Here is a 21,721-nt window from a genome sequence, read left to right on the forward strand (position 1 = left end):
TAAAGATTTTTGTTCTTATAGCAGTCCATGGTACTTTTAATATTCTTTTCAAACACCATAACTCAAATGCATCAATTGTACTACGGTCTTCCTTATTCACTGTCCAACTTTCACATGCATATGAAGCTATTGAAAATACCATGGCTTAGGTCAAGCGCACCTTAGTCTTAAAACTGACATCTTTGCTCTTGAACACTTGAAAGAGGTCTTATGTCCTTTGGTTTCTTGACTGCTACTTTCTAAGTGTTGGTAGTGGATCCAAGCAAAGTGAAGTCTTTTGATAACTTCACACTTTTCTCCGTTTATCATGATGTTATTCATTGATCTATTTGTGAGGAATTTTGCTTTCTTTACATTAAGGTGCAACCCACACCAAAGGTTGTGATCTTTGATCTTCCTCTGTAAGTAATTTAAGTCCTCTTTGCTTTCAACAACCAAGGTTGTATCATCTCCATATCATAGGTTTTTAATGAGTCTTCCTCCAAGCCTGATGCCATGTTCTTCATATAATCCAGCTTCTTGGATTCTTTGTTCAGCATACAGATTGAATAAGCATGGTGAAAGAGAACAACCCTGTTACACACCTTTCCTAATTTTAAACCATTCAGTGTCCCCTTGTTCTGTTCAAACAACTGCATCTTGTTTCTTGATCTACACCCAAATTCCTCATGAGCACAAATAAGTGTAAGTGTTCTGGAACACTCATTCTTCACAATGTTGTCCATAACTTGTCATGATCCACACAGTCAAAAGCCTTTGCATAGTCAGTAAAGCACAGGTGAACATCTTTCTGGTATTCTCTGCTTTCAGCAAGGATCCATCTGACTTCAGCAATGGTATCTCCCTCATTCTACGCCCTTGTCTGAATCTGTCTTGAGCCACTGGTGTGACTCCCAACCACGTGGCTGCAAACTCCTAGAAAGCAGGGTCTGTACTTGGGGTAGCATCTGGTCACACCTCTAGTCACCAGGGTGGGATCTGGTCACACCTCTAGTTACCAGGGGAACATGGGAAAAAGGAAGGAATGGAACCTTCCAGTCACCTGTGAGAATCTGCTCTGCTAGGCCACATTCTGTTGCCAAAACTGCTCACAAAAGTCCAAGATGACTGCGCCAGGTGTGGCCTGTTGTTTACCAGTTTCCTTCTCTTGCCATTCCTGCTCAGCTTCTCCTAGGAAGCACTCAATCCACTTTTCTAAACTTTCCCCTGAAGTTACGGTTCCAGAATTTTCACGCACCTGTTTCCTTTGGGTTCTTGTATCTTTAGAGGGCCAGTGTAGTGCATCTGTCTAGTTTGCCATCTTGCCAGAAGTCTCCATTATCTTTCAGCTTCATTTTTCCGCAATCATTTTGGAACTCTCTTATAGACTATGGACCAAGGCACTCACTGTGTGAATTGCTTTGTGTTGAGTTTATCAATGAGTCCACACTAAGACTTGTGTGAAGAACTTGTGACTAAGCCATTGTTGTTGTTGCTAAATTCCGTCGAGTAGGTTCCAACTTAGTGACCCTGTATCAGGTTTCTGAGGAGTTGCTGGTGGGTTTGAAACACTAACCTGTGGTTAGCAGTCCAGTGCTTACAGCACACCAACATTTCAACTAAGCCATTTTTCTAACAAATGATGGGAACTTACCACAAAATTGAGTAATGATTCACAAAACCTTCTTGAGTCCTGTCTAGCACTGCCTTGTGCCTACAATTTAAATAAGGCTGCAAGCTTGTGTTTGAAGAATTTAGCCATAAATGTGGTTGCAGGGGAAACTTTTGCAATGAAAAATCATTGTTTTATTGGTTGGAACTAAAGCTTCTGGACATTTGATTCAATTACCTTATTGAGAGCAATGCCAGTTATAAAAACTAAGTCCTGGTATGGTGCTCTCAGATAAGCACTGGACTAGTAACCTACCAGCTGCTCCTTGGGAAACCTATCGAGTCATTATGCATCAGAATCAACTCTATGGCACTTACCACCACCACCCTTAAAAGGAACAGTTAACTGCACCCAGTTTAGAAATTATTAAGCCCTTGAGCAAGATACTATAAAGTGTATAACCTTCATCAATTTAGGAAGGCCTTACAAAAGTGTGGATTAATGCCCAAAATCTATCACGGCTGTTCCAAATACACTTCAAATTGATGCTTGTGCAAAAATTCCGTTTTAGTATTGAAGAGTAGCACATTATCGTGTAGCTGAGGAGCATCTGTTTAAATAAGTGTACTCTTGCCACTTAGATCTGTTAAATACAGTCCGTAATGTAGTGTGAAATATTGCAAAATGCAGCTTTAATGTGTCAAACATGAGAAATACAAAATGACAATTTGGTACCAAAGACTTGCTATGTGTTGAGTTAGAGGCTCTTGAACACTAGGCTGAGCTTCTTAAGCTATCTGATTTGATTACGGCTATTCTAAGATTGGATGCAATTTAAGAGATACACCAAGCTATAGAAGTATATTAAGCTTGAATAAAGATATAAATCTAGCTGCAGTTTCCCAACTGGTTGGCTATGGAACTCCAGCAGCAAATGGGAGTTACTGTAAGGCAATCTATTCATCCATTTGAGCACCAAATATTCTATATAAACTAAATATAACCCACATAGCAAATAGATAGGGTTGTGATGAAAAATAAGTTTGCTTGACATGATCAGTAAATTCAGTTGTTTTTCGTCATTCTCTATTTTATTAATCATTGAGTTGTTGTTGTTGAGTACCATGGAGTCGGTTCTGACTCATAGCGACCCTGCACAGGGTTTCCGAGGCTGTAAATCTTTACGGGAACAGAACGCTTCATCTTTCTCCCGCGGAACTGCTGGTAGTTTCGAACTGCTGACTTTGCAGTTCACAGCCCGATTCGTAACCACTATGCTACCAGAGCTGAGTTACTTAAATTAAGTACTATCCCATGGATTCATAAAATTCTGACATCCTTACAATGGTTAGGTATCTGTTCTAGTTTGAAGAATTTAGCAAGTATTCATTTAGAAGTGAAACACTTCTACTGTAAACATTTTTATTCATGTTAAGATTAAAATTTCACAAGAATTAATGGAGGTACAGTGGGTTCAAAATTGGGCTAACCAAAAGGTTGACAGTTCAAATCCACCATCCTCTCTGTGGGAAAAAGATATGTGATAGCTTTTGATACCCTATATGAAGCAGTCTACTCTGTCCTATATGGTCAAAATGTGTTACAATAGACTATGGGAGTAACTTTGGTTGATTTTGTAGACAGGAGCCTGTCTCCCAAAAGATGTGTTGAGGAGTGAGTTAAGCAAGGCAGCAAACCCACTAGTAATGCTGAAACCTTTCCAGGGTGGTGGCTGATGTTGATTATGTGCTTGAGTTGGTTCTAACTCATAGCAACCTGCATGGTGTTTGTTTCCAAAGCCTCATCTTTCTCCTGCTGACCTTTCAGTTAGCAGCCCAGCTCATCATCTACTACACTAGCAGCACTCCTGAAGCCTTTCCACAGTTGTTTTTTTTGTTTAACCTGTGATGGTAGCTTAAGTAACTAAGGTTAGCAAGCTAAAGAAGTTAAAACAAATGAATAAAGCAGTGCTTGCTTTTGTTTCATTGTGGCTAAGTGACTACTAGGCAGTTCCAACTCATAGTGACCTTGTATTGAGTTTTCCAGGAGCAGCTGGTGGGTTTGAACTACCAAGCTTGTGGTTAAAAGTCCAATCTTATCCTACAGGGTCACACTAGGACTCTAAAAGCCTACAGCTCCCGGTATTTCCAGATAGTCTCCCATCCAAGTACTAACCAGGCCCGATGCATCTTAGCTTCTGAGATCAGACTAGATTGAGTTCAACTTGCCTTAAATGAGTCCTGGTTGCTTAATGTCCATTTGGACAACATCTGACCACATACATGTTCTTAGTCCCATAAGGATTTTTTGTTTTTAAAGGGAAAACAGCTCTTTTTTTATTTTCCCTAGTGGTTTTAAGAAATCCTGGTGTGGCACTGCAGGATAATGGACTAGACTGCAAGGTCAGTTTGAGCCGCTAGGTTGGTTCAACCCCACCAGTCACTCCTTGGAAACGCTATACAGGGTTGCTATGAGTCGGAACCAAGTCGATGGCACTTGTTAAGACCCTAAACCCAGACTCTTGCAGCACTGGACCACAGGTGGGATACAGAAAGATGAGGCCTAGGACATGGAATTGGGTGCAGGCTCTCTGCTTTATTCAGTGGTGGTGGGGGCAGCAGGGACCTGGCTAGGCTGTTCTACAGCAGCTCCTGCAGGAAGCAGCAGCAGCAACAGTAAGACCCAGAAGCAGGCTCCCATAATGTGGTGTTCACTCAACATCCAAATCACATGTCCTACTTCACAGAATGTATTGTGGACATTAAACAACACGTTGTTCTTGTTATGTGCTGTCAAGTCAGTTCTGACTCAGTGACCCTGTATAGGGTTTCTGAAGAGAGCAGCTGGTGGGTTTTAACCACCAGCCTTGTGGTTCTCTCTCCAGTTCTAGTCCTACAGACCAGGACTCCAAACAACACAGTGTTGTTGTTAGGTGTCATCAAGTCAGTACCAACTCTTAGCAACCCTATGCACAACAGAACGAAACAATGCCTGGTGCTGAGCCAACCTCACAATCTTTGCTATGCCTGAGCCCATGGCTGCTGCCACTATGCCTATTTATATCACTGGGGAGGGGTCTTCCTCTTTTTCTCCGATCCTCCACTTTACCACTAAACATGATATCCTTTCTCCTGATAATATGTCCAAAGTATGAGAGATGAAGTCTGACCATCCTGGCTTCCAAGAAGCATTCTGGCTATACTTCTTCCAACACAGACTGGTTTGTTCTTTTGGCAGTCCATGGTACTTTTAATATTCTCCAACACCATAACTAAATGGTTATTAATTCTTCTAGTCTTCCTTATTCACAGTCCAACTTTCACATGCATATGAGGTTATTAAAAAATACCATGGCTTGGGTCAGGTGCACCTTAGTCCTCATACTGACATCTTTGATCTTCAGCACTTCAAAGGCTGTGGTCTTTGATCTTCATCAGTTAAGTATTTTAAGTCCTCTTTGTTTTCAACAAGCAAGGTTGTATCCTCTACATATCGCAAGTTGTTAATGAGCCTTACCCCTCCCTATCCTGATACCACATTTTTCTTCATATAATGCAGCTTCTTGAATTATTTGCTCTATATACAGACTAAGTATGGTGAAAGAATATAACTCTGGTGCACACTTTTCCTAATTTTAAACCATATGCCGTTCCTTTGTTCTGTTCGAACAACTGCCTCTAGGTCTATGTACAGGTTCTTCATGAAAACAATTAAGGTTATGGAATACTTATTCTCCAGTGTTGTCCATAGCTTGTCATGATCCACACAATCAAAACAACACATACCAGGACTTACAATCAATAAAACAGATGGGCCTATTCTAAGAATTCAGCACTGTTAATTTCTAAGAAAAATGTATCTGGTTTTTTAGTTTGTAAACACTGTCAGTTGTTTGTTCAGCACATTACAAAGTTTTCATTGTAGGGTTTCCAAATTGGAACATTCTCATCATGTATAGTCTTTCCAAAAGATGTTCATTTAGTAAAAAAAACCCTAATTGTCTTAAAGGTTAAGTGGTTTGTCCAAGATGATAGTATGGTAATTGTTGTGTGCCATCAAGTTGGTTCTGACTCATAGTGACTCTGTATAGGGTTTCCAAGAGCAGTTGGTGGGTTTGAACTGCTGACCTTGAAGTTAGCAGTCTAGTGTTTATCCAACAGTGCTACATTAGAGCTTATAGTATGGTTTTGTTGTTGTTAAGTGCCGTTGACTCGGTTTCAATTTATAGCAACCCTGTACAGGGGTTCTGAGGAGTCTAAGACCATGAGTCCATAGTATGGTTATAATACAAGAAAAAAAAATCATTAATCAGGTCCCAATTGGCACTGCAGGTTAATGCTCTGGACCACAAAGTTGTTCTGAACTGCAAGGTTGGTGGCTTGAACTCACCCAGGCATTCCTTGGAAACCCTATACCGGGTCACTATGAGTAGGGACCAACTAGACAGTACTTAACAACAACAATTAAGAATAACTAGAAATATTCTGTGGTCACTTTACCTTCCTTAAATGAAGGGAGAAAAGTACCAAACCAAACAATAAACAAAACCCCACCTCTGATTTAAACAGTATAGTACTGTTTAGGTGTTGAATACATTCTTTTTCAAGATTAGCATTTTAGGCTCTAATGATTATTTTTCATAACTAAATAATCATTTACTCAAACAAATGGGTTTGGTGCAAAAGACACAGTTCGGTTTTAGAACTTATAATTACAAGGGACCCAGTATTTATAAACATTATACACATTTAAGGGGAAAAAAAAAACAACAAAAAAAAAAACCTTCCTAAGTAGAGGATTATAGGATACTGGAATCTTTCACGAGTCTGCAGAGTTTCTTTCCCTGGAATCATAACCATAGTTAAAATTAAAAGTAAACTCCCGCAATCTGAATTTGTGTAAATTACAGCTGTGTTGGTAAACAGAAAGAATTTCAATATGTTTTAAATCCATAACGCCATTACAATATTTAGTCTGACTCTGTAATTCTTATTTAAAACATACAATATATAGGGATTTAAAAATATTACATTGAGGGGTAAGTACTGTCAGAGCTGCTCCCAATGACCAATCAGATGATTTTAAATTGGGGAAAGTTAAGACACTTGCAAGCTGGCACAATTTTACATTCTTTTTATATTTCCGTAAGCACCTGTGGAAGGGAGCCACTTGCTCATATTTTTCTCTCTGTAGCAGTGAGCTCATATAAAACTTGTTCCCCAATGGAAAGTAAAATACTCACTCTTCTTTTGTGGTTTGCAGTCAACTGCTAAATAATGCTTATTTCCAGAGCATGTTCTGGTTAGGTCTGTTGATTCAAGACATTCAATCACACAATCAACCATTTTAATCAACATTTACAGATCACCAACTATGTGCTGAATTCAGCTGTTTCAAATGGAACCAGAACAGCAAGAAGTTTTTAACGAATTACCAGAACTTTTATTTTTGCTTAATTTTATTAAAAAAATAAATATGTCATAAAGCTTTTTTTTTTTTTTTTTTTCCTTTAGGGAGAAAAAAGGAACACGTTTCATAAAATCAAATAAGCAACGGTAAGGTGTCTTAACTTTGAAAAAGATTGGGGACACTGGTTTTACAAGGTTATAATCAAATGAAAGAACAACTGACTCATATAACAGCCATAGTTGGCCGTTTCATGCCAAAGGCAGCAAACAACAGGATCAACTAGGGCAAAATAAATAACTGTGTGGAAGCCCTGATAAGTGCTTAAACAGACTGATTCACTGAGACACCAGTATAGATATATCTTGCTTTAAACAACATAGAAATTCCTGGAAAGTTATGTGTATATGAAAAAATTGCCAACATACTAGGAGAGCTTGATATCTGAAGGAATTCTGTGGTAAACTGTTTTGAATAACCACCTCCACTTTTATAAGCCCAAGTATTTGCTTTGCTAAAAGCGAAGTATACCTAGCTGCTACTTCTCTGAACTGAGCCATCAGCATATTCACCTAACGGTGTTCCAGCTGGGCCAGTGGCACAATTCTCAAGTTTGTGTTTCTATTATGTAAGTAGTGTAAGATACAGAGGCAGCCATGGAACCTAGCAGCATCTGGCAAAGCAGGCCTAGGGGTGGGATTATCACCCTTAACAGTAACTCCAAGTCAACAAATACTTTTGAGAGTCTACTTTGTACAAAGCACAGTAATAAACGGTGTCAATTCTATTGTAGATGTACTTCCTGTCTTTAAAACCTTTTATCAGGGGCCAGACCTGGAACCCCAAAAGAAAGTAATACTTTTAAAACCTCAAAACTGGCTTAAATTAGCTGTCTAACTCCTTCAAATGGGGATGGATGATAATGGAAGAGACTGAGCTTTTCAAGGCTCATGTTTAACAACATGGGAATTGTCTCTCAAAACTAGTAAATGAAAAATTTCGCTGGTGAGGAAAACTTTTCAGTTTTTTTTTCTTTAGTACCCTAAACAGAACTCTGGGTTCTCAGGCAAACTGTGTTAGACAGTTAATGTCAGTAATGCCTTCCTATGTGATACATTTCAGTCTTACTGATAGAAAATTTCTTTCTACCCACCAGAGTTTCATGAACTCATCCTACACCATAGCAGTAATGCTTTGGATAGGGAATATGCATGGTAGTACCAGTTCCAGTCAGTTTTATCATTGTAAATAAATGTAATGCTCACTTTGCTCAGAACCTCCATTTCACCTCACCTACCTTCTACCAGGCCCAAGCCACATTTTCTAGTTAGGATGATGTTCAGTGTCTTAAGAAAAAAAAAAAAAAAAATCTCTATTAACATTGCTGACTATATGTACAAGTGTGAATGGAAACAGTATGTAATCTGTAGTCTTTTCCACACTGAGTACACTAATGACAGTAAGTAAAGGATAAGTGGACATTTAAAAACTTGTGTTTTCTTAAAAACAAAACAAAACAAAAAAAATCATTCACTTTCTAGCACTTAAAAAATGGGTCTGAAAAGTGCCCTATTAATGTCCAATGCTGTTCCCCACCCATCCCCACCCATCCAAAACCTGCTACAAATGCTGGATTGAGTTCATATCAAATAATTTAGCAGTACCAAGATTTTTCAAATGGAAACAGTGTTACTGACTTCTTCATATTGAATAACAAAATAAGGGTAACTCTGGTCATCATTAAAAATGACAAAAATCTGAGGCTCAAAGAAATTATCCACACAGGAGTCATACAGGTCGCTGGTGACACTGCCAGGGCTGAGTGGAGGGGGCCTTCTCATGCCGTGACTGCCCATTGTGTATCTGCCAGTCAGTACTTTGGCCAGAAACATGAAATGAACTCCTTTGGAGGACTTCTTAGAAAAGTTATGAGAGTAGCTTGCCTTCTTTGCAAAATAACTGCCTTGTCCAAACATGGTAGCATGCTTTCCACAGACTCGAGGATCAAAGTTGTGCTTACAGATTCCATCTACCACATCTTGGGATGTTCCATGAAATAAATGTCTCTCGTTTATTATTCTGTCACGGCCAAACATTTTCCTGTTCATATATTCTTTTTTCCTAATGCAAAGAGGAGATACGGAATTTGAGAGACGTATAGATCAATTTAACAGTTGTAGACATAAACATTGAGGCAAAATGCCATCAAAGACCACAGTCAAAGCTTAAATTTTTGCTTTCTCTTACATTTCATATCTAGATCTTTTATCTTCCTTTCCTTAAGATCTCTGTCTTGTCTAACTTCATTGATTTGAGTATCTCTTAATTCTGACATTCTTCCAACATGCACAGACACCTTCTGCATCACACTAATGTGCTGACTTGGGAGACGGCATAAAGCGGTTACGAACCAAGAACAAGGCCTCTGATGCTAGACTGCCTGTGTTTAAATTCCATATCTAGGAGCTGTGTGACCTGTAGCAAATTACCAAATTTCTCTATAAAGTAAAGATGGCATAGACCTGTTGTGAGAATTACAACAGAGTTGATGTATATTCATTCCTATGCAAGTGTTTACTGGAGCCCTGGTGTGGCGCTGTGGGCTAATGTGTCAGACTGCAAAGTCGTCTGAACTGCAAGATCAGCGGTTCAAGCTCACCAGCTGCTCCTTGGAAACCCTATACAGGGTCGAAATGGGTTAGGATCGACTCGATGGCACTAACAAGTTTTTACTATCATGTTATGTATTTGTCATTGTTGTTGTTGTTATGTGCCATTGAGTCGGTTCCGACCCATAGCGACCCTGTATAGGGTTTCCGAGGGTGTAAATCTTTACGGGAGTAGAAGGCCTCATCTTTCTCTCGCGGAGCAGCTGGTAGTTTCGAACCGCTGACCTTAAGGTTCGCAGCCCGATTCGTAACCACTACGCTACCAGAGCTCCTTGTATTTGTCATTAGCTGAGTTAAAGATAAGCTCTCCTAAACTTTTCACACTATGGACTTACCTTTTATATTTTTCCCAAAGAAACTGGTTTTGAACTCTCAATATTTGCAAAATTCTGTATTTAAACTCAGGCACAGTCTTATGAAAGAGATTGTAAATGATTCGGTAACTTTTGTCCTCTGCAGAAACAGGCACTTGGATGAAGTCCTGAGATGGATGCATATAAACCCAAGTTTCAGGGTAAAAGTTTGCAGAGGTGACCCCATCTGGGCAGATGACTTGTGATGAAGAGGTTGCTTCAAGAGGCAGAGAAGCCTGTGTGGGAACACCACCAAGTGTCCTGGAAGGGAGAGGAAGGAATGTTATAATGTTCAATACTAGTCTCTAATATTATAATCTGTATAGTTTACATGCTTCTGTCTGAAAAACAAAGAAAAAATGCTATCTATTTGAGAGAGAAAAAAAACAACTTTTAAAGCAAATACTGCCTGTACATGGATAACCTATTATTAGCTTCTTCCTGACTTCCTCCCTGTGGAGAAAACTCTGGAATGTATTGCTGCAAGGCAAGCAAGAGCCAATTTATAAATATCTTTGCTTTCTGGACCCTGTATTCCTCTTTTACCTATATATTTAAAGAAACTCTGTTTCAAGGGAGCAATGATAATTTATAAACTTTCTTCAAACTTTGCTGCTACTAAACAGAAACGGTATCATTAAAGGCTCTGTGTGAAGGGGAAGAGTGAGAAGATACAATGTTATAACCTTTTTTTTTTTAAGTTTACTTTGATTTCTCCATAAAAGCAAACAAAATCTTGGAAAATCCAATGAAAGCTGGTAAGTATTTGCTTCATTTTCCAAGATTACATAAAATATCTAGGACATCACAATCCTACTCAAACATTATAGATCTGGGTGTGCTGAAGATGGAGCTAATCACTGGAAACTCTAGACACCAGGATGCATATCATATCCTAAACCTTTAGATTAAGGTCTGGCCTTTGATGAATATAAATGAGCAGCAGCTTTCATTAGTTACTTATTTCTGCCTGATTAAATACTTAAAAATCATACTCCTTGGTCATTTTCAAAACAGAAAAAGGGAAGAAGCTGAGAGAAAGGAAATCTTAGAGTACTATAATACTCATCAATACATAGTGGTGACAATGAAGCAGTGTTGTCTGCTTAACAGGAATTTTCAAGAGCTTTATGACAAAGAGGTTTCAACAATGTGTGGACAAACTTCTATCTCAAAAGAACATATCTCACCATCACCCTCATCATAAACTTATCCATCTCCTAACTAAACACACACTTCATATGAATTAACACAACTCATCACAATAGCTTTCTTTGCAAGATGGCTTAGTTCTCCCCACTTTTCAAACAAAGAAACTGAGGTGTTCAGAGACTCAGTTAAGTAATTTGCTCTAGCATAGCTAGCAAACAGCAGAAAGGGAGTTTGTATTCAGGGCTATGTAGATACTAGCACACACGCTCTCCATTTGTCACGTTCTTCACAATTTAAACACATTTTAAGACAGCTTCAAAGTGATGGTTGTAGGTTAGAATTCCAAGCCAGGCTTGTCTGACTCTTTCTACTGCATCACCAGTCTTTTATATTTTTAAAGACATGGCTTGATTAAGAAGCTACAAATTATGGGAACATAATTGCTTTCTATAGTCCCTGAACTTTTCTTTTTCAAGTGGCTGTACTCTAAGAGTTAAAGGGGTGCTGGATTCTCTAGCCTTCACAACAGGAGACACAAAGTTCTTGTCTTCACAGATCTTTTTCGAAATCAGAGCCCTGACATTCTTCTGGAGAGGTCTTTCATTAGGTTCTCAAAGTCCACAACTCCTTAAAAATCCATCACTACTCTGGAGAAGTGGCAAAGAAAGCATAGAGTACAGGCTCTTTATTTTAGTCTCCCTCTATCTCCATTCTGAAAAAAAGAGAGTAAGATCCAGCCCACTAGGTTTTCCAATAGCAGGGCAGGGTTTCTGGATTGAGAGAGTAAAGTTAACATTCTCCCTAATAATCTTTACCCCGAACAGGTTCTATGTTGTTTCAGTCCACACTGAAAACCTGACCTTGACAACAGAAGAGACCTTGTTCCTTTCTTCTTGACACTATGCCTACCTCAAAACCAGTTCTATTAAAGCTTCAAATATACCCTTCCCCTTTTTAGGGATGCAGGCGACGCAGTGGTCTATTATTCACTTACACATGCTTGAAGATGAGACTGTAAAAAACCCTATCTATCCCATAACACCAAATTAAATTATATACAGTACACCCATTCCCACCTAAATACCTTAACTTTGAACAAGTAAACATGTGAATTGGGCTAAAGCATAAAAATGCACTTATACATCTGTCTGGTGGACATCTACAATCTGGTTGCCATGGATTAAAAAAACAGATACATTTACAAATGTGCCTTTACTTTCTGAGAATTCACATTATGGGGATTCCAGTGACATAATGTATGCTTTAAAGCACTGTACCAACCCCATTAGGAGTCAAAGCCAAAGGCTCTCTCTCTATCACACCTGTACTCAAGATCTTTTGTAGAGTTTTCAGAAGCCAAGGTCACCTTTTATCACTTATGCGCCCCCCTCCAACACCATTGAAAGATGTTTCCTAATTTCCTAAGCAAACTTCAGTGATGAAGTAAAAATTAATCATTCTTTTTTAGGAGGAGCCAAAGAAACTCTATCAGGGCTTCTCATGATCATGAGGTGATCACATGGGATGGTTGTCCTTTCAGCTGAAAGAAATGAGTCAGCAAACCCCTAAATCTGAGATGTTTGCTTATGCAGACTCAGTTCTCAATTATTCCAAAAATATGAAAGAATACCTCCTCTTTCTATCAGCCCAATTAAAAAGCAGCAGGGAAAACCTCATTTTAAAAGTGCCAAATTTGTAGGCATGTTCATGAATTAAGTCAGCCTCCCACGGCCTCATCACCCCCTCTGGCATTCCAAATTCTTAGGCATCTCTGATTCCTTGACAATTGTGACCTCTTTACCCCCTACATTTCTCTTTGACCCTTTCATTTAATAACACTTCAGAACAAAACAAAAACAAAAACCTCTCTTCTTGGCTAAGACCACAGGCCCTCTGGAATCTACTTCTGAAATCTGATTTTGGAACCAAGCCCTTTTCTCTTTCTCCCTTCTGTGACCTAAGTGCCCCACAGTACAACAAAACTCTAGGGCAGATAGGATCTGAAGTGCTGCATTTACCACTGGACCCCGATGAACTTGCTGAGCTTTTCTAGTTGAAGTGTCTGCATAAACTCTTTGATTTGCTGAGCTCTTTATACCTGATTATCACTGTTCCAGACAGGAAGACAAAAACAGAAAAGTTTTAAAAGAAAATGGAAGAGGGAGTAGAATGACATGTTTGTTCTCTTTTAAGTCTAATAAATAGCAAGGTCCTACTTGTGACATTAATTCTACTGCTGCTTATGTTATACTTTTACAAAGTAAGCCTAAGGTTAATAAAAAAGGTTAAGAGAGGTTATTTCATAATTACTTGATTTAAGTTCTAAACAAATCCATTTTCACCATTAAAACTCCCCCAACAATGCAGCGCATGAATGAACATTCTTACCCTCACACAGAAGCTACATCTAGCTTGATTGGCTCAGCACGCCAAGTTGCCTATTTCACTAATGAGTTCTACCCACCTCAGTAGGAGGACAACATGTTCCTAACTACTGGACGCTGACACTATTTCCAGCTGTGCTAGTGAAATCACAGAAACGGCATTATTAGTTCTATTTAAAAACAAAAACAAAACCAAAAAAACAACCTATGAGGCAAACATTTTCATAATCAAGTCTTTGAAGAAAATATATACCTCTGTTGTTGAAGTTATATGCCATCAAGTCGGTTCCGATTCACAGTGACCCATATAGGGTTTCCAAGGAGCAGCTAGTGGGTTTGAACTGCTGAACTTGTGGTTTGCAGTTCAGTGCTTATTGTACAATGCCTCACCAGGAGTCCAATATATCTCTAGGAATGCTTTATTACTGATTACTTACAGATGCAGAGCATTTTGGGGATTTTTGCTTATATTTTATTCATGTTTCCCTTATAATCTCAGAAGAAGATTCAAGGTTCTGTCACAACAACCAGGGAGGGAATGCAGTTTGGGCTTGAAATTAAAAAACTACTAGTAAGGATTTAAAAACATCAGCTTCACCTCAAACATCACCAGAGACTAGTCACTTTTACTTGGAACCTTTCAAGTTTATAAGGCCAAGCAAGTCTAATATTTTCAAAATCAGGCTCTAAAAATGGTGTATCAGCCTAGAGTATATGATGATTTCCCTAGAGATACTTTCAATGGTAAGCCAAGCTAATGGTAATGCATCCCACTTTCTGGCATCTATGGAGAGGAAGGAAGGACTGGCACTTAGGAAAAAGGAAAAAGAAAAAGAGGTAGCCTACTTGAACTCAGTCTGACTTTTACTAAGAAAAAGTATTCTTACTGAGTATGGTGTCTTTTTGTGACTATCACAGGCTGAAGTGCCTAGGTTATTAACAAATGAAAATGCAAAGTATTTGAAAAGGTGGATTCTTCCCCAAACCTATGGAAGAAGAATGGACATCATCACCTCCTTACTGAACTGTCCCCACTTGTCACAGAAGTTTAGCGGGGCTGGAATGTCCTGTAACATGAAGGGTCTCATCAGAAAACATAACTTTCCATGCTAATTCTATTGCATCCCAGACAGAATTACTTTTAATTGTGGAAAACGTTAATTCTACTTTGTTGTTAGTTTTAAAACAAAAAACAAAACAATACAGGACCCTCTGTATTATTCACCTAGTGAGATGGTAGAATTCATTAGAGAAATAGTCAGCCAGGTATGCTGAGACAATCAAGTGAGATGGAGATGTAACAATAACTATAGCTTAGCTGAACTCGATTTGTTGAAGCAGTAAACTGGATGACTTCAGATTTTCACATTCTAGAGGTAACCATTTGCTCTCTGGCATTCAGTAGGACATTTACATAAATGAGAGTACCAAAGCGACTTTCCATTGGACACTTACTGTAAATACGGAAGCAGTATAAAACAGGAGCGGAAGAGTGGTCTCCTTTTTATTTCTCTCCTGAAGAAAGAGTTGTGGAGGATGTAGTGATTGTTCCACATCATAAATCGAACCTCTTTCAGACCCCGAGAGTTAGCTTCTTCAATCAATCGAATAACCGACTAAAACATTAGGTAAACAAAAAACAGTTAAAAAACAAAACAAAACACTATGAAAATATGAAAAACGTTAATATAACTAATAACTAACCAAAATAGCTAATCCTACCTCTTAATATCAGAGAAATCCCAATAGAGCAAGTCAAATTCATTCCCTTTAGTAAGTAGGGTTTTTTTTTTCCGGAGGGGGAGGAAGGCATGATGATACAGAGTGGAAAGATGCACCTAGTTTGGAAGAATATGTATGGACATCTTATGAAATATGAGGGCCAGGGAACTAGTCAATTTTAGTTGAGATTTTGACAATGTCCTAGAGATTTTTTTAGTCTGTATTTCTTAAGGAACTTTCTAGAAGAGGAATTAAAGATGATAGTGTATGAAGTTCAAATAAACCAATTAAGTTCTACGTCTAAGAAATATCTCTGAAGAGAAATACAGGGATAGTTCTGAAAAGACAAATAGCTTCTTATTTTTTTTGGAAGGCTGATACTGATTATTTAAAAGTCAAAATTTTAGTTTAAGAAAGTGTTTTATAGCAACTAACATACTAGGTTCTCTTCCTCTGCTATTTCCTTAAACCAAAAAAACAAACTATAAAGAAGTAAGATAGATAGGTAAGTTAGTTCTCCCTTTTTTGTAATTCTTGAAATGAATTTAATCAGAGAAGTCAGACTTTTGGGGTATAAAATCTTGAAAGTCCATTTCATTTAAGCCTTTTGCTTTATGCTTGATGAGCTGTTATTATTATACTAGACTAAGGATGTAAGCTCAAGTAAGACAAGAGTTTTGCATGACTGATTTTACTTGACCACCACTAATAAATATGTTCAAATCCTTCTCCCAGGGGACTGAGACAGACTTGTTTTCTACTAGACTTCTGAAATGCTCAGTGTAGCACACTCATCTGTCCCCAGCCAGAGCCTGAAGTGATCCCGGTGCTCATCTCATTACAATGGCTCCACAGGTAGCACTGAGTCTGAGGAGTATTTACCACTGGAAAGACTTGATCTCTACCTACAGTGGTGACATGAGAGTAGAAATCAACTCAATGGCAACTGGTTTTATAAGATGAAATTTGGGGGGAAACATTTTGTTCCGCTGATAATAAAGATATTCTATTATGGATACCGGCAGATTAATAGGAAGATACATTTTTTGGAAAATTAAGTATTATCAACAAGACTCAATTTTAATTCATAAGCTCTACAATTATGATTTATAGTTATCTACTCATAGTTCGAAAGAAATAACAAAAAAAAGGGCAGTGAATGACAAAGAAATTTAAATGCAGTTTTTTGAAAAAGAACCTATAAATACCTCGGGATATTCTCGCCATCCAAAGTGGTCCCTACAGAAGAATTTCCAAACTGTGTGGTAAATGGAGTTGACATTGCTACTGGGTGGTGTGGACAGCCTTCGTAGTTGGTCAAATTCAGTTGTTTCATAAACATTCATGGCATTTAAATCTGCCAAAAATTCTTGTCCACTAAAAGAGTCAAAAACAAACTGTTAATATTACTTTTGCACAGATATGACTCAGCATCTCATTGGACATTAAAAATAGGATAGCTTTCAAAGTTAGCTTACTTTGAATAAAAAGCACAACGTAGTGGATTACAAACTGGACTGCTAACCACAAGGTCAGCAGTTCGAATCCATCAGCGGCTCCATGGGAGAAAGATGAGGTTTTCTGTTCCCATAGGAAATCGTAAGTCAGTATGAGTAGAAACTAACTCTGTGGCAGATCACTACCACCACCCATCATCCACTGCCTATGTTCCCTTTTGAACAAGACCACAAATTTTCTAGCCATACAGTTTTGAAAGGATTGATTTTACCCCATAAATCACTGGCCTAAACCAATCAACATAATCCCATTCTCCAGTGGGGAAAGTCTCAGTCAAACTCAGGTCTCAATCAAATATGGAAAAGTGTTAGGATGGCGCTAACACTGAAAGTCACAGTGAAACAAAAGAAACTTCTATTGAAGCTTCCTTTTTTTTTTGGTCAGATACGTCACTACCTAAGTCAACACAAGACACACAATATTGCCTGATAAAAGACAGAGGTAAAGAAAAAGCCTCCAGATGAGGCCCAGTACTATTAATCCACCCAACATCAATGAACAACAGGTTTATGGCAATGTGAAATTTGGCAACCATAATGCATGGTGGTTAAAAAACATGATTAATACAATTAATATCACTAAACTGTACATGTGGAAAATGCTGTTACATATATATATGTAACAGCATTTTCCACATATACAATAGAGAGAGAGAGAGAGTGTGTATGTGTGTGCGTGAGTACTGGTGTGGTTCTGTGGGTTAATGCCCTGGACTTCAAAGTCAGTTTGAACTGCAAGGTCAGCAGTTCAAGCTCACAGGTTGCTCCTTGGAAACCCTATACAAGGTCACTATGGGTCAGAACTGACTCAACGACATGTAACAACTATATATATACACACATATATATACATACACACACAAATAATAAAAAGGGGGAAAGTTGGCAAACTATGAAGAGAGAAATAATTTGACTATGTGGTTTTGCTCTGAGAATATTCTGTCAATGTTCTGCTACTGTACAATGAAAACATCTGAATTTCTTGGAAACGGAACTTTATCCAGTGTTTGAAATATCTGAAGAATTATGTAAAATAAGCACATTTAAAATTATTTTAAGACTGGCAAAATGTTCATTATGCTCCTCTCTTTTCTTTTAGTGTATGCTCAAAAATTCCCCTATGAAAATATAAACAAACTAAATAGTTTATAAATTAACACCACAGATATTAACAGAGTGACTAAATTACAGAATACATTCCCCTCAACCCTGAAAAGGTCACCCTTTCTCACAGTTGGTTTCTAAATGGACATCTGTAGCACATGGAATTCTCCAGTCCAGCGAGCATTCAAAATGACTGGTACAGGTCAAATTCAGACTTTCCCAACAATTACTATTTCCTTGCTATAAATCAAGATTCTGAAGAATACTAATTTTAGCCTATGTATTTTGTTGATTTCCAAACTCTGTTCCTGGGACATTTGTTTTAAGAATGGTTAGTAGGTATTCTGTGCAAAAGAAGATTCCTTTGGTGATGTTTGAAAACTACCTCTTTACATATATTTAAATAATTTACATACTATAGCCTCTCCTCAGCACTTTTAATATGCTATCAAAAATACTGAAACAGCATGAAGAGGGATGTATAGTGTCCTTCCAAACTCAATAAACACTCTGGCAAATATCTTTCTGACTCTCCCATTAAGAAGGATAACTCTGGGGGGCACAGTGGGTTAAAAGTGTTGGCTAGTGGTTCAAACCCACTGGCCTGTCTATGGGATAAGAAGGCAATCTGCTGCCATAAAGATTTAAAGGCTCAGAAACCTTTTAGTGAGTTCTACTCTGTCCTATAGGGCTCACTATGAATCAGAAGCCACTCAGGTTTGATTTCTGACACTGGTATTTTAAACTCAGGTTCTATTCTTTGGGGGAAGCCAACTCAAGTTACATACCAAATCTGTGCCAAGAAGCACAAAACTTGTAAAAACAAACAAACAGCAAAAACAAACAAACACCCAGTTGTTGCTAAATGCCGTCAAGTCAGTTCTGACTTACAGCGACCCTGTATAGGATTTCTGAGGAGCAGCTGGTGGGTTTGAACCATCAACCACGTGGTTCGCATTCCTGTGCTCATCCTATAGCATCACACCAGATATTAGAGCTTTCTTACTTAATAAAGATCTTTCTCTAATAAAGACATTAGAGCTTTCTTACCTAAAAATAAAAAAAAGTACTAAATGGCACATGGAGTCCTGGTGTGGTGCTGTAGGATAAGCACTGAAATGGTAATCACAAGGTTCAATCACAAGGTTCAAGCCCACACCTGCTACTATCTGTGCAAGGTAACTATGCATCAAAACTAACTCAATGGCACTTAACAACAACTGACAGAGGTAGGATTTTTTTTTTTTTTTTAATTGTATTTTTCGTGAAAGTGTGTATGTAGTTTTAAAAAGAACATAATTTCAATCCAGGATAAATGAGAATAAGATAATAAAATTTATTTTAAAACCACATTTAATCACTGCTTTGTATGGTAAAAAGTATGTTTAATTCAAGTGGGAAAACTTCCTATGAAGTCCTTAAAAACCATAAACAAATACAACAAAAATACACAAAACTGTAACTCTTTAAACTTTGTATGAGGGATGCCTTAGATAACTTTCATTTAACTTTAGGAGAATGTGATGTTAACATTGGGAAGACAGGTATTAACTTCTTTCTCCCTCTTAAGATCATTTCTAGTTTTAAAAGCAGATTTCCCCCTTTTAAAACTATCTTCCTAGCAACTCTTCCCAATTATAAGTTAACAAATCCTCAGTATTTCCTTTTAGGAGTTCTTAGAACAGCAATCATTAATTACATGAACATTCATTATAATTTACACAGCCAATGTTTTTTGCTGTTAAAAGTGTCAGATTTTATTCTGGACATTACTCAAGCAATTTCTATTTAAGCCTGTGTCATTATGACTCAGTAGATAATGATTTACAAGACAAAGACATCTACAACTGCCGCTTTTGCTACATTCTCTGTATATTTCAATCCCTAGGGCATTATGAAATTCCAATGACAAATCCTAATTTACTACAATCAATCTTCTTTGGATTGATGTATCAAAGTACTGTTTTAGCTCTATCTGAGTCTTAATAGCTTTTCTAGACTTGAGAGACAAATCAACAAATTTGAAAAACATTAAATTATCTTTTTATAAGATTAATCTTACCACCTGCTCTCTCTTAAACAGAGAATGAATTAAGAATTTAAAGCCAAGTGTTTCCCTCCGCCTCAATCTGCATCAGGATAAATGCATGTAATACCAATGCCAAGTGTTCAACATCTATCATTCTTTCTTCATCAAACCATTACTTCCTATTATCAGAAAGCAGTTATGAGTCATCTATGTGTGGTAATGGTGCTGGTGGGTTGTATTAGGCAACATACAAAGAATTAAACAGATGCAGTCCCCAGTTTCTAGGGGCTTCTAAAAGAGGAAAAATCAACAAGATGAAAAACAAAAAAGCTGTACATCTGTCTAACTAAAGTTATCAGTAGCAAGTACATTCCAGGAATGAGAAAACAAATAATAGACATGAAGTATTATGAAAGAGGAGGTGGCTACTGGAACCCAGGAATGGAAAAAAGTCAGAAAAGTAAGAGGCTTTATTATAATTCAGGATAGTTTGTGTAAGATAAAGAATTTTAGAAGCATTTTAAATAATGGGAACTATCACCACATGTGAAGGGCTGTGTAGAAACTAAAAAAGAAAAAGAGCTCTTCAAGCACTTTACTTCTTGGAAGGAAAGTGGGAACACGAGTGGGATAATTGGAAAAGGAGACTTTCTAAACAGGGGTACATGTGGTTGATGTTGTTAAGTAGCTGTCAAGTCAGTTCTGACTCATAGCGACCCTCTATAGGATTTCCGAGGAGCCGCTGGTGAGCTAGAACCGCCAACCTTGCAGTTCAAACCAACTTTGCAGTCAAGGGCATTAATCCACAGTGCCACACTAGGACTCCAAACGGATGCATAGAGATGAGGAAAATGAGCTAAGGTATAACATACAATGTGAGACAGATCAGACCATGAGCTGAGGAGATAAGCGCAGGTTCATAGTGTCTTAAGGTGTAAGGGTGGTGCTTTACAGTATTAAACAAATAAAAATAAAAGAGTCTAATAAATCCACCAGTCATCTGTCAAGTTTGTTGCACGATAGTGGCAGGTATGTAGCTGTGGTAATAGACGCTATGCCACTGGTATTTTAAATATCAGCAGATTAACTCATGGTAGACATGCTTTAGCCAAACTAAGACTAGGCAAAGAGATGGACCAGTTCTGCGTAGTTTATTGTTGCTGTTGTTAGGTGCCATAGAGTTTGTACCAACTTATAGCAACCCTCTGCATAACAGAACGAAACACTGTCCAGTCCTGCACCAACCTCAATTGTTGCTATGTTTGAGCCCGTTGCTGCTGCCACTGTATAAATCCATCTCTGACCCTCCACTTTACCAAACATGATATCCTTTCTCCTGTTATGTCCAAAGTATGAGAGATGAAGTCTGGCCCTTCTGGCTTCCAAGGAGCATTCTGGCTGTACTTCTTCTAATACAGATCTATTTGTTCTTTTGGCAGTCCATGGTACTTGTAACATTTCCCACCAACACCATAACTCAAATGCATCAATTCTCCTACGGTCTTCCTTATTCATTGTCCAACTTTCACATGCATATGAAGTTACTGAAGGCTATGGGTTGGGTCAGGTGCATCTTATTCCACAAATTGACATCTTTGCTCTTCAACACTTTAAAGAGGTCTTGTGCAGCATGCATATCTGCCTAATGAAATACGTCCTTTGGTTTCTTAACTGCTAATGATTGATCTGAGCAAAACTGTCTTTGACAACTTCAATCTCTTCTCTATTATGATGTCGTTTTTATTGGTGCAGTGGTGACAATGTTTTTCTTTACATTGAGGTGCAACCCATACC

General features: G+C 38.1%; 1 protein-coding gene across 1 annotated transcript in view; it reads right to left on the bottom strand.

The window, feature by feature from the left end:
* Nucleotides 1–7,010: 7,010 nt before the first annotated feature.
* The window catches only part of TIPARP (TCDD-inducible poly(ADP-ribose) polymerase), a 30,951-nt gene continuing 16,240 nt past the window's right edge, over nt 7,011–21,721 (bottom strand). Inside the window, exons 2-5 of the mRNA XM_006867944.1 lie at nt 16,486–16,654; nt 15,011–15,171; nt 10,002–10,280; nt 7,011–9,118 (exon numbers count right to left, since the gene is read on the bottom strand). Coding sequence (XP_006868006.1) covers nt 8,671–9,118; nt 10,002–10,280; nt 15,011–15,171; nt 16,486–16,654 — 1,057 coding nt within the window. The 3' untranslated portion in view covers nt 7,011–8,670. The remainder of the gene's footprint in view (nt 9,119–10,001; nt 10,281–15,010; nt 15,172–16,485; nt 16,655–21,721) is intronic.

Source organism: Chrysochloris asiatica, unplaced genomic scaffold, assembly GCF_000296735.1.
Source record: "Chrysochloris asiatica unplaced genomic scaffold, ChrAsi1.0 scaffold00113, whole genome shotgun sequence".
Lineage (NCBI taxonomy): Eukaryota > Metazoa > Chordata > Mammalia > Afrosoricida > Chrysochloridae > Chrysochloris > Chrysochloris asiatica.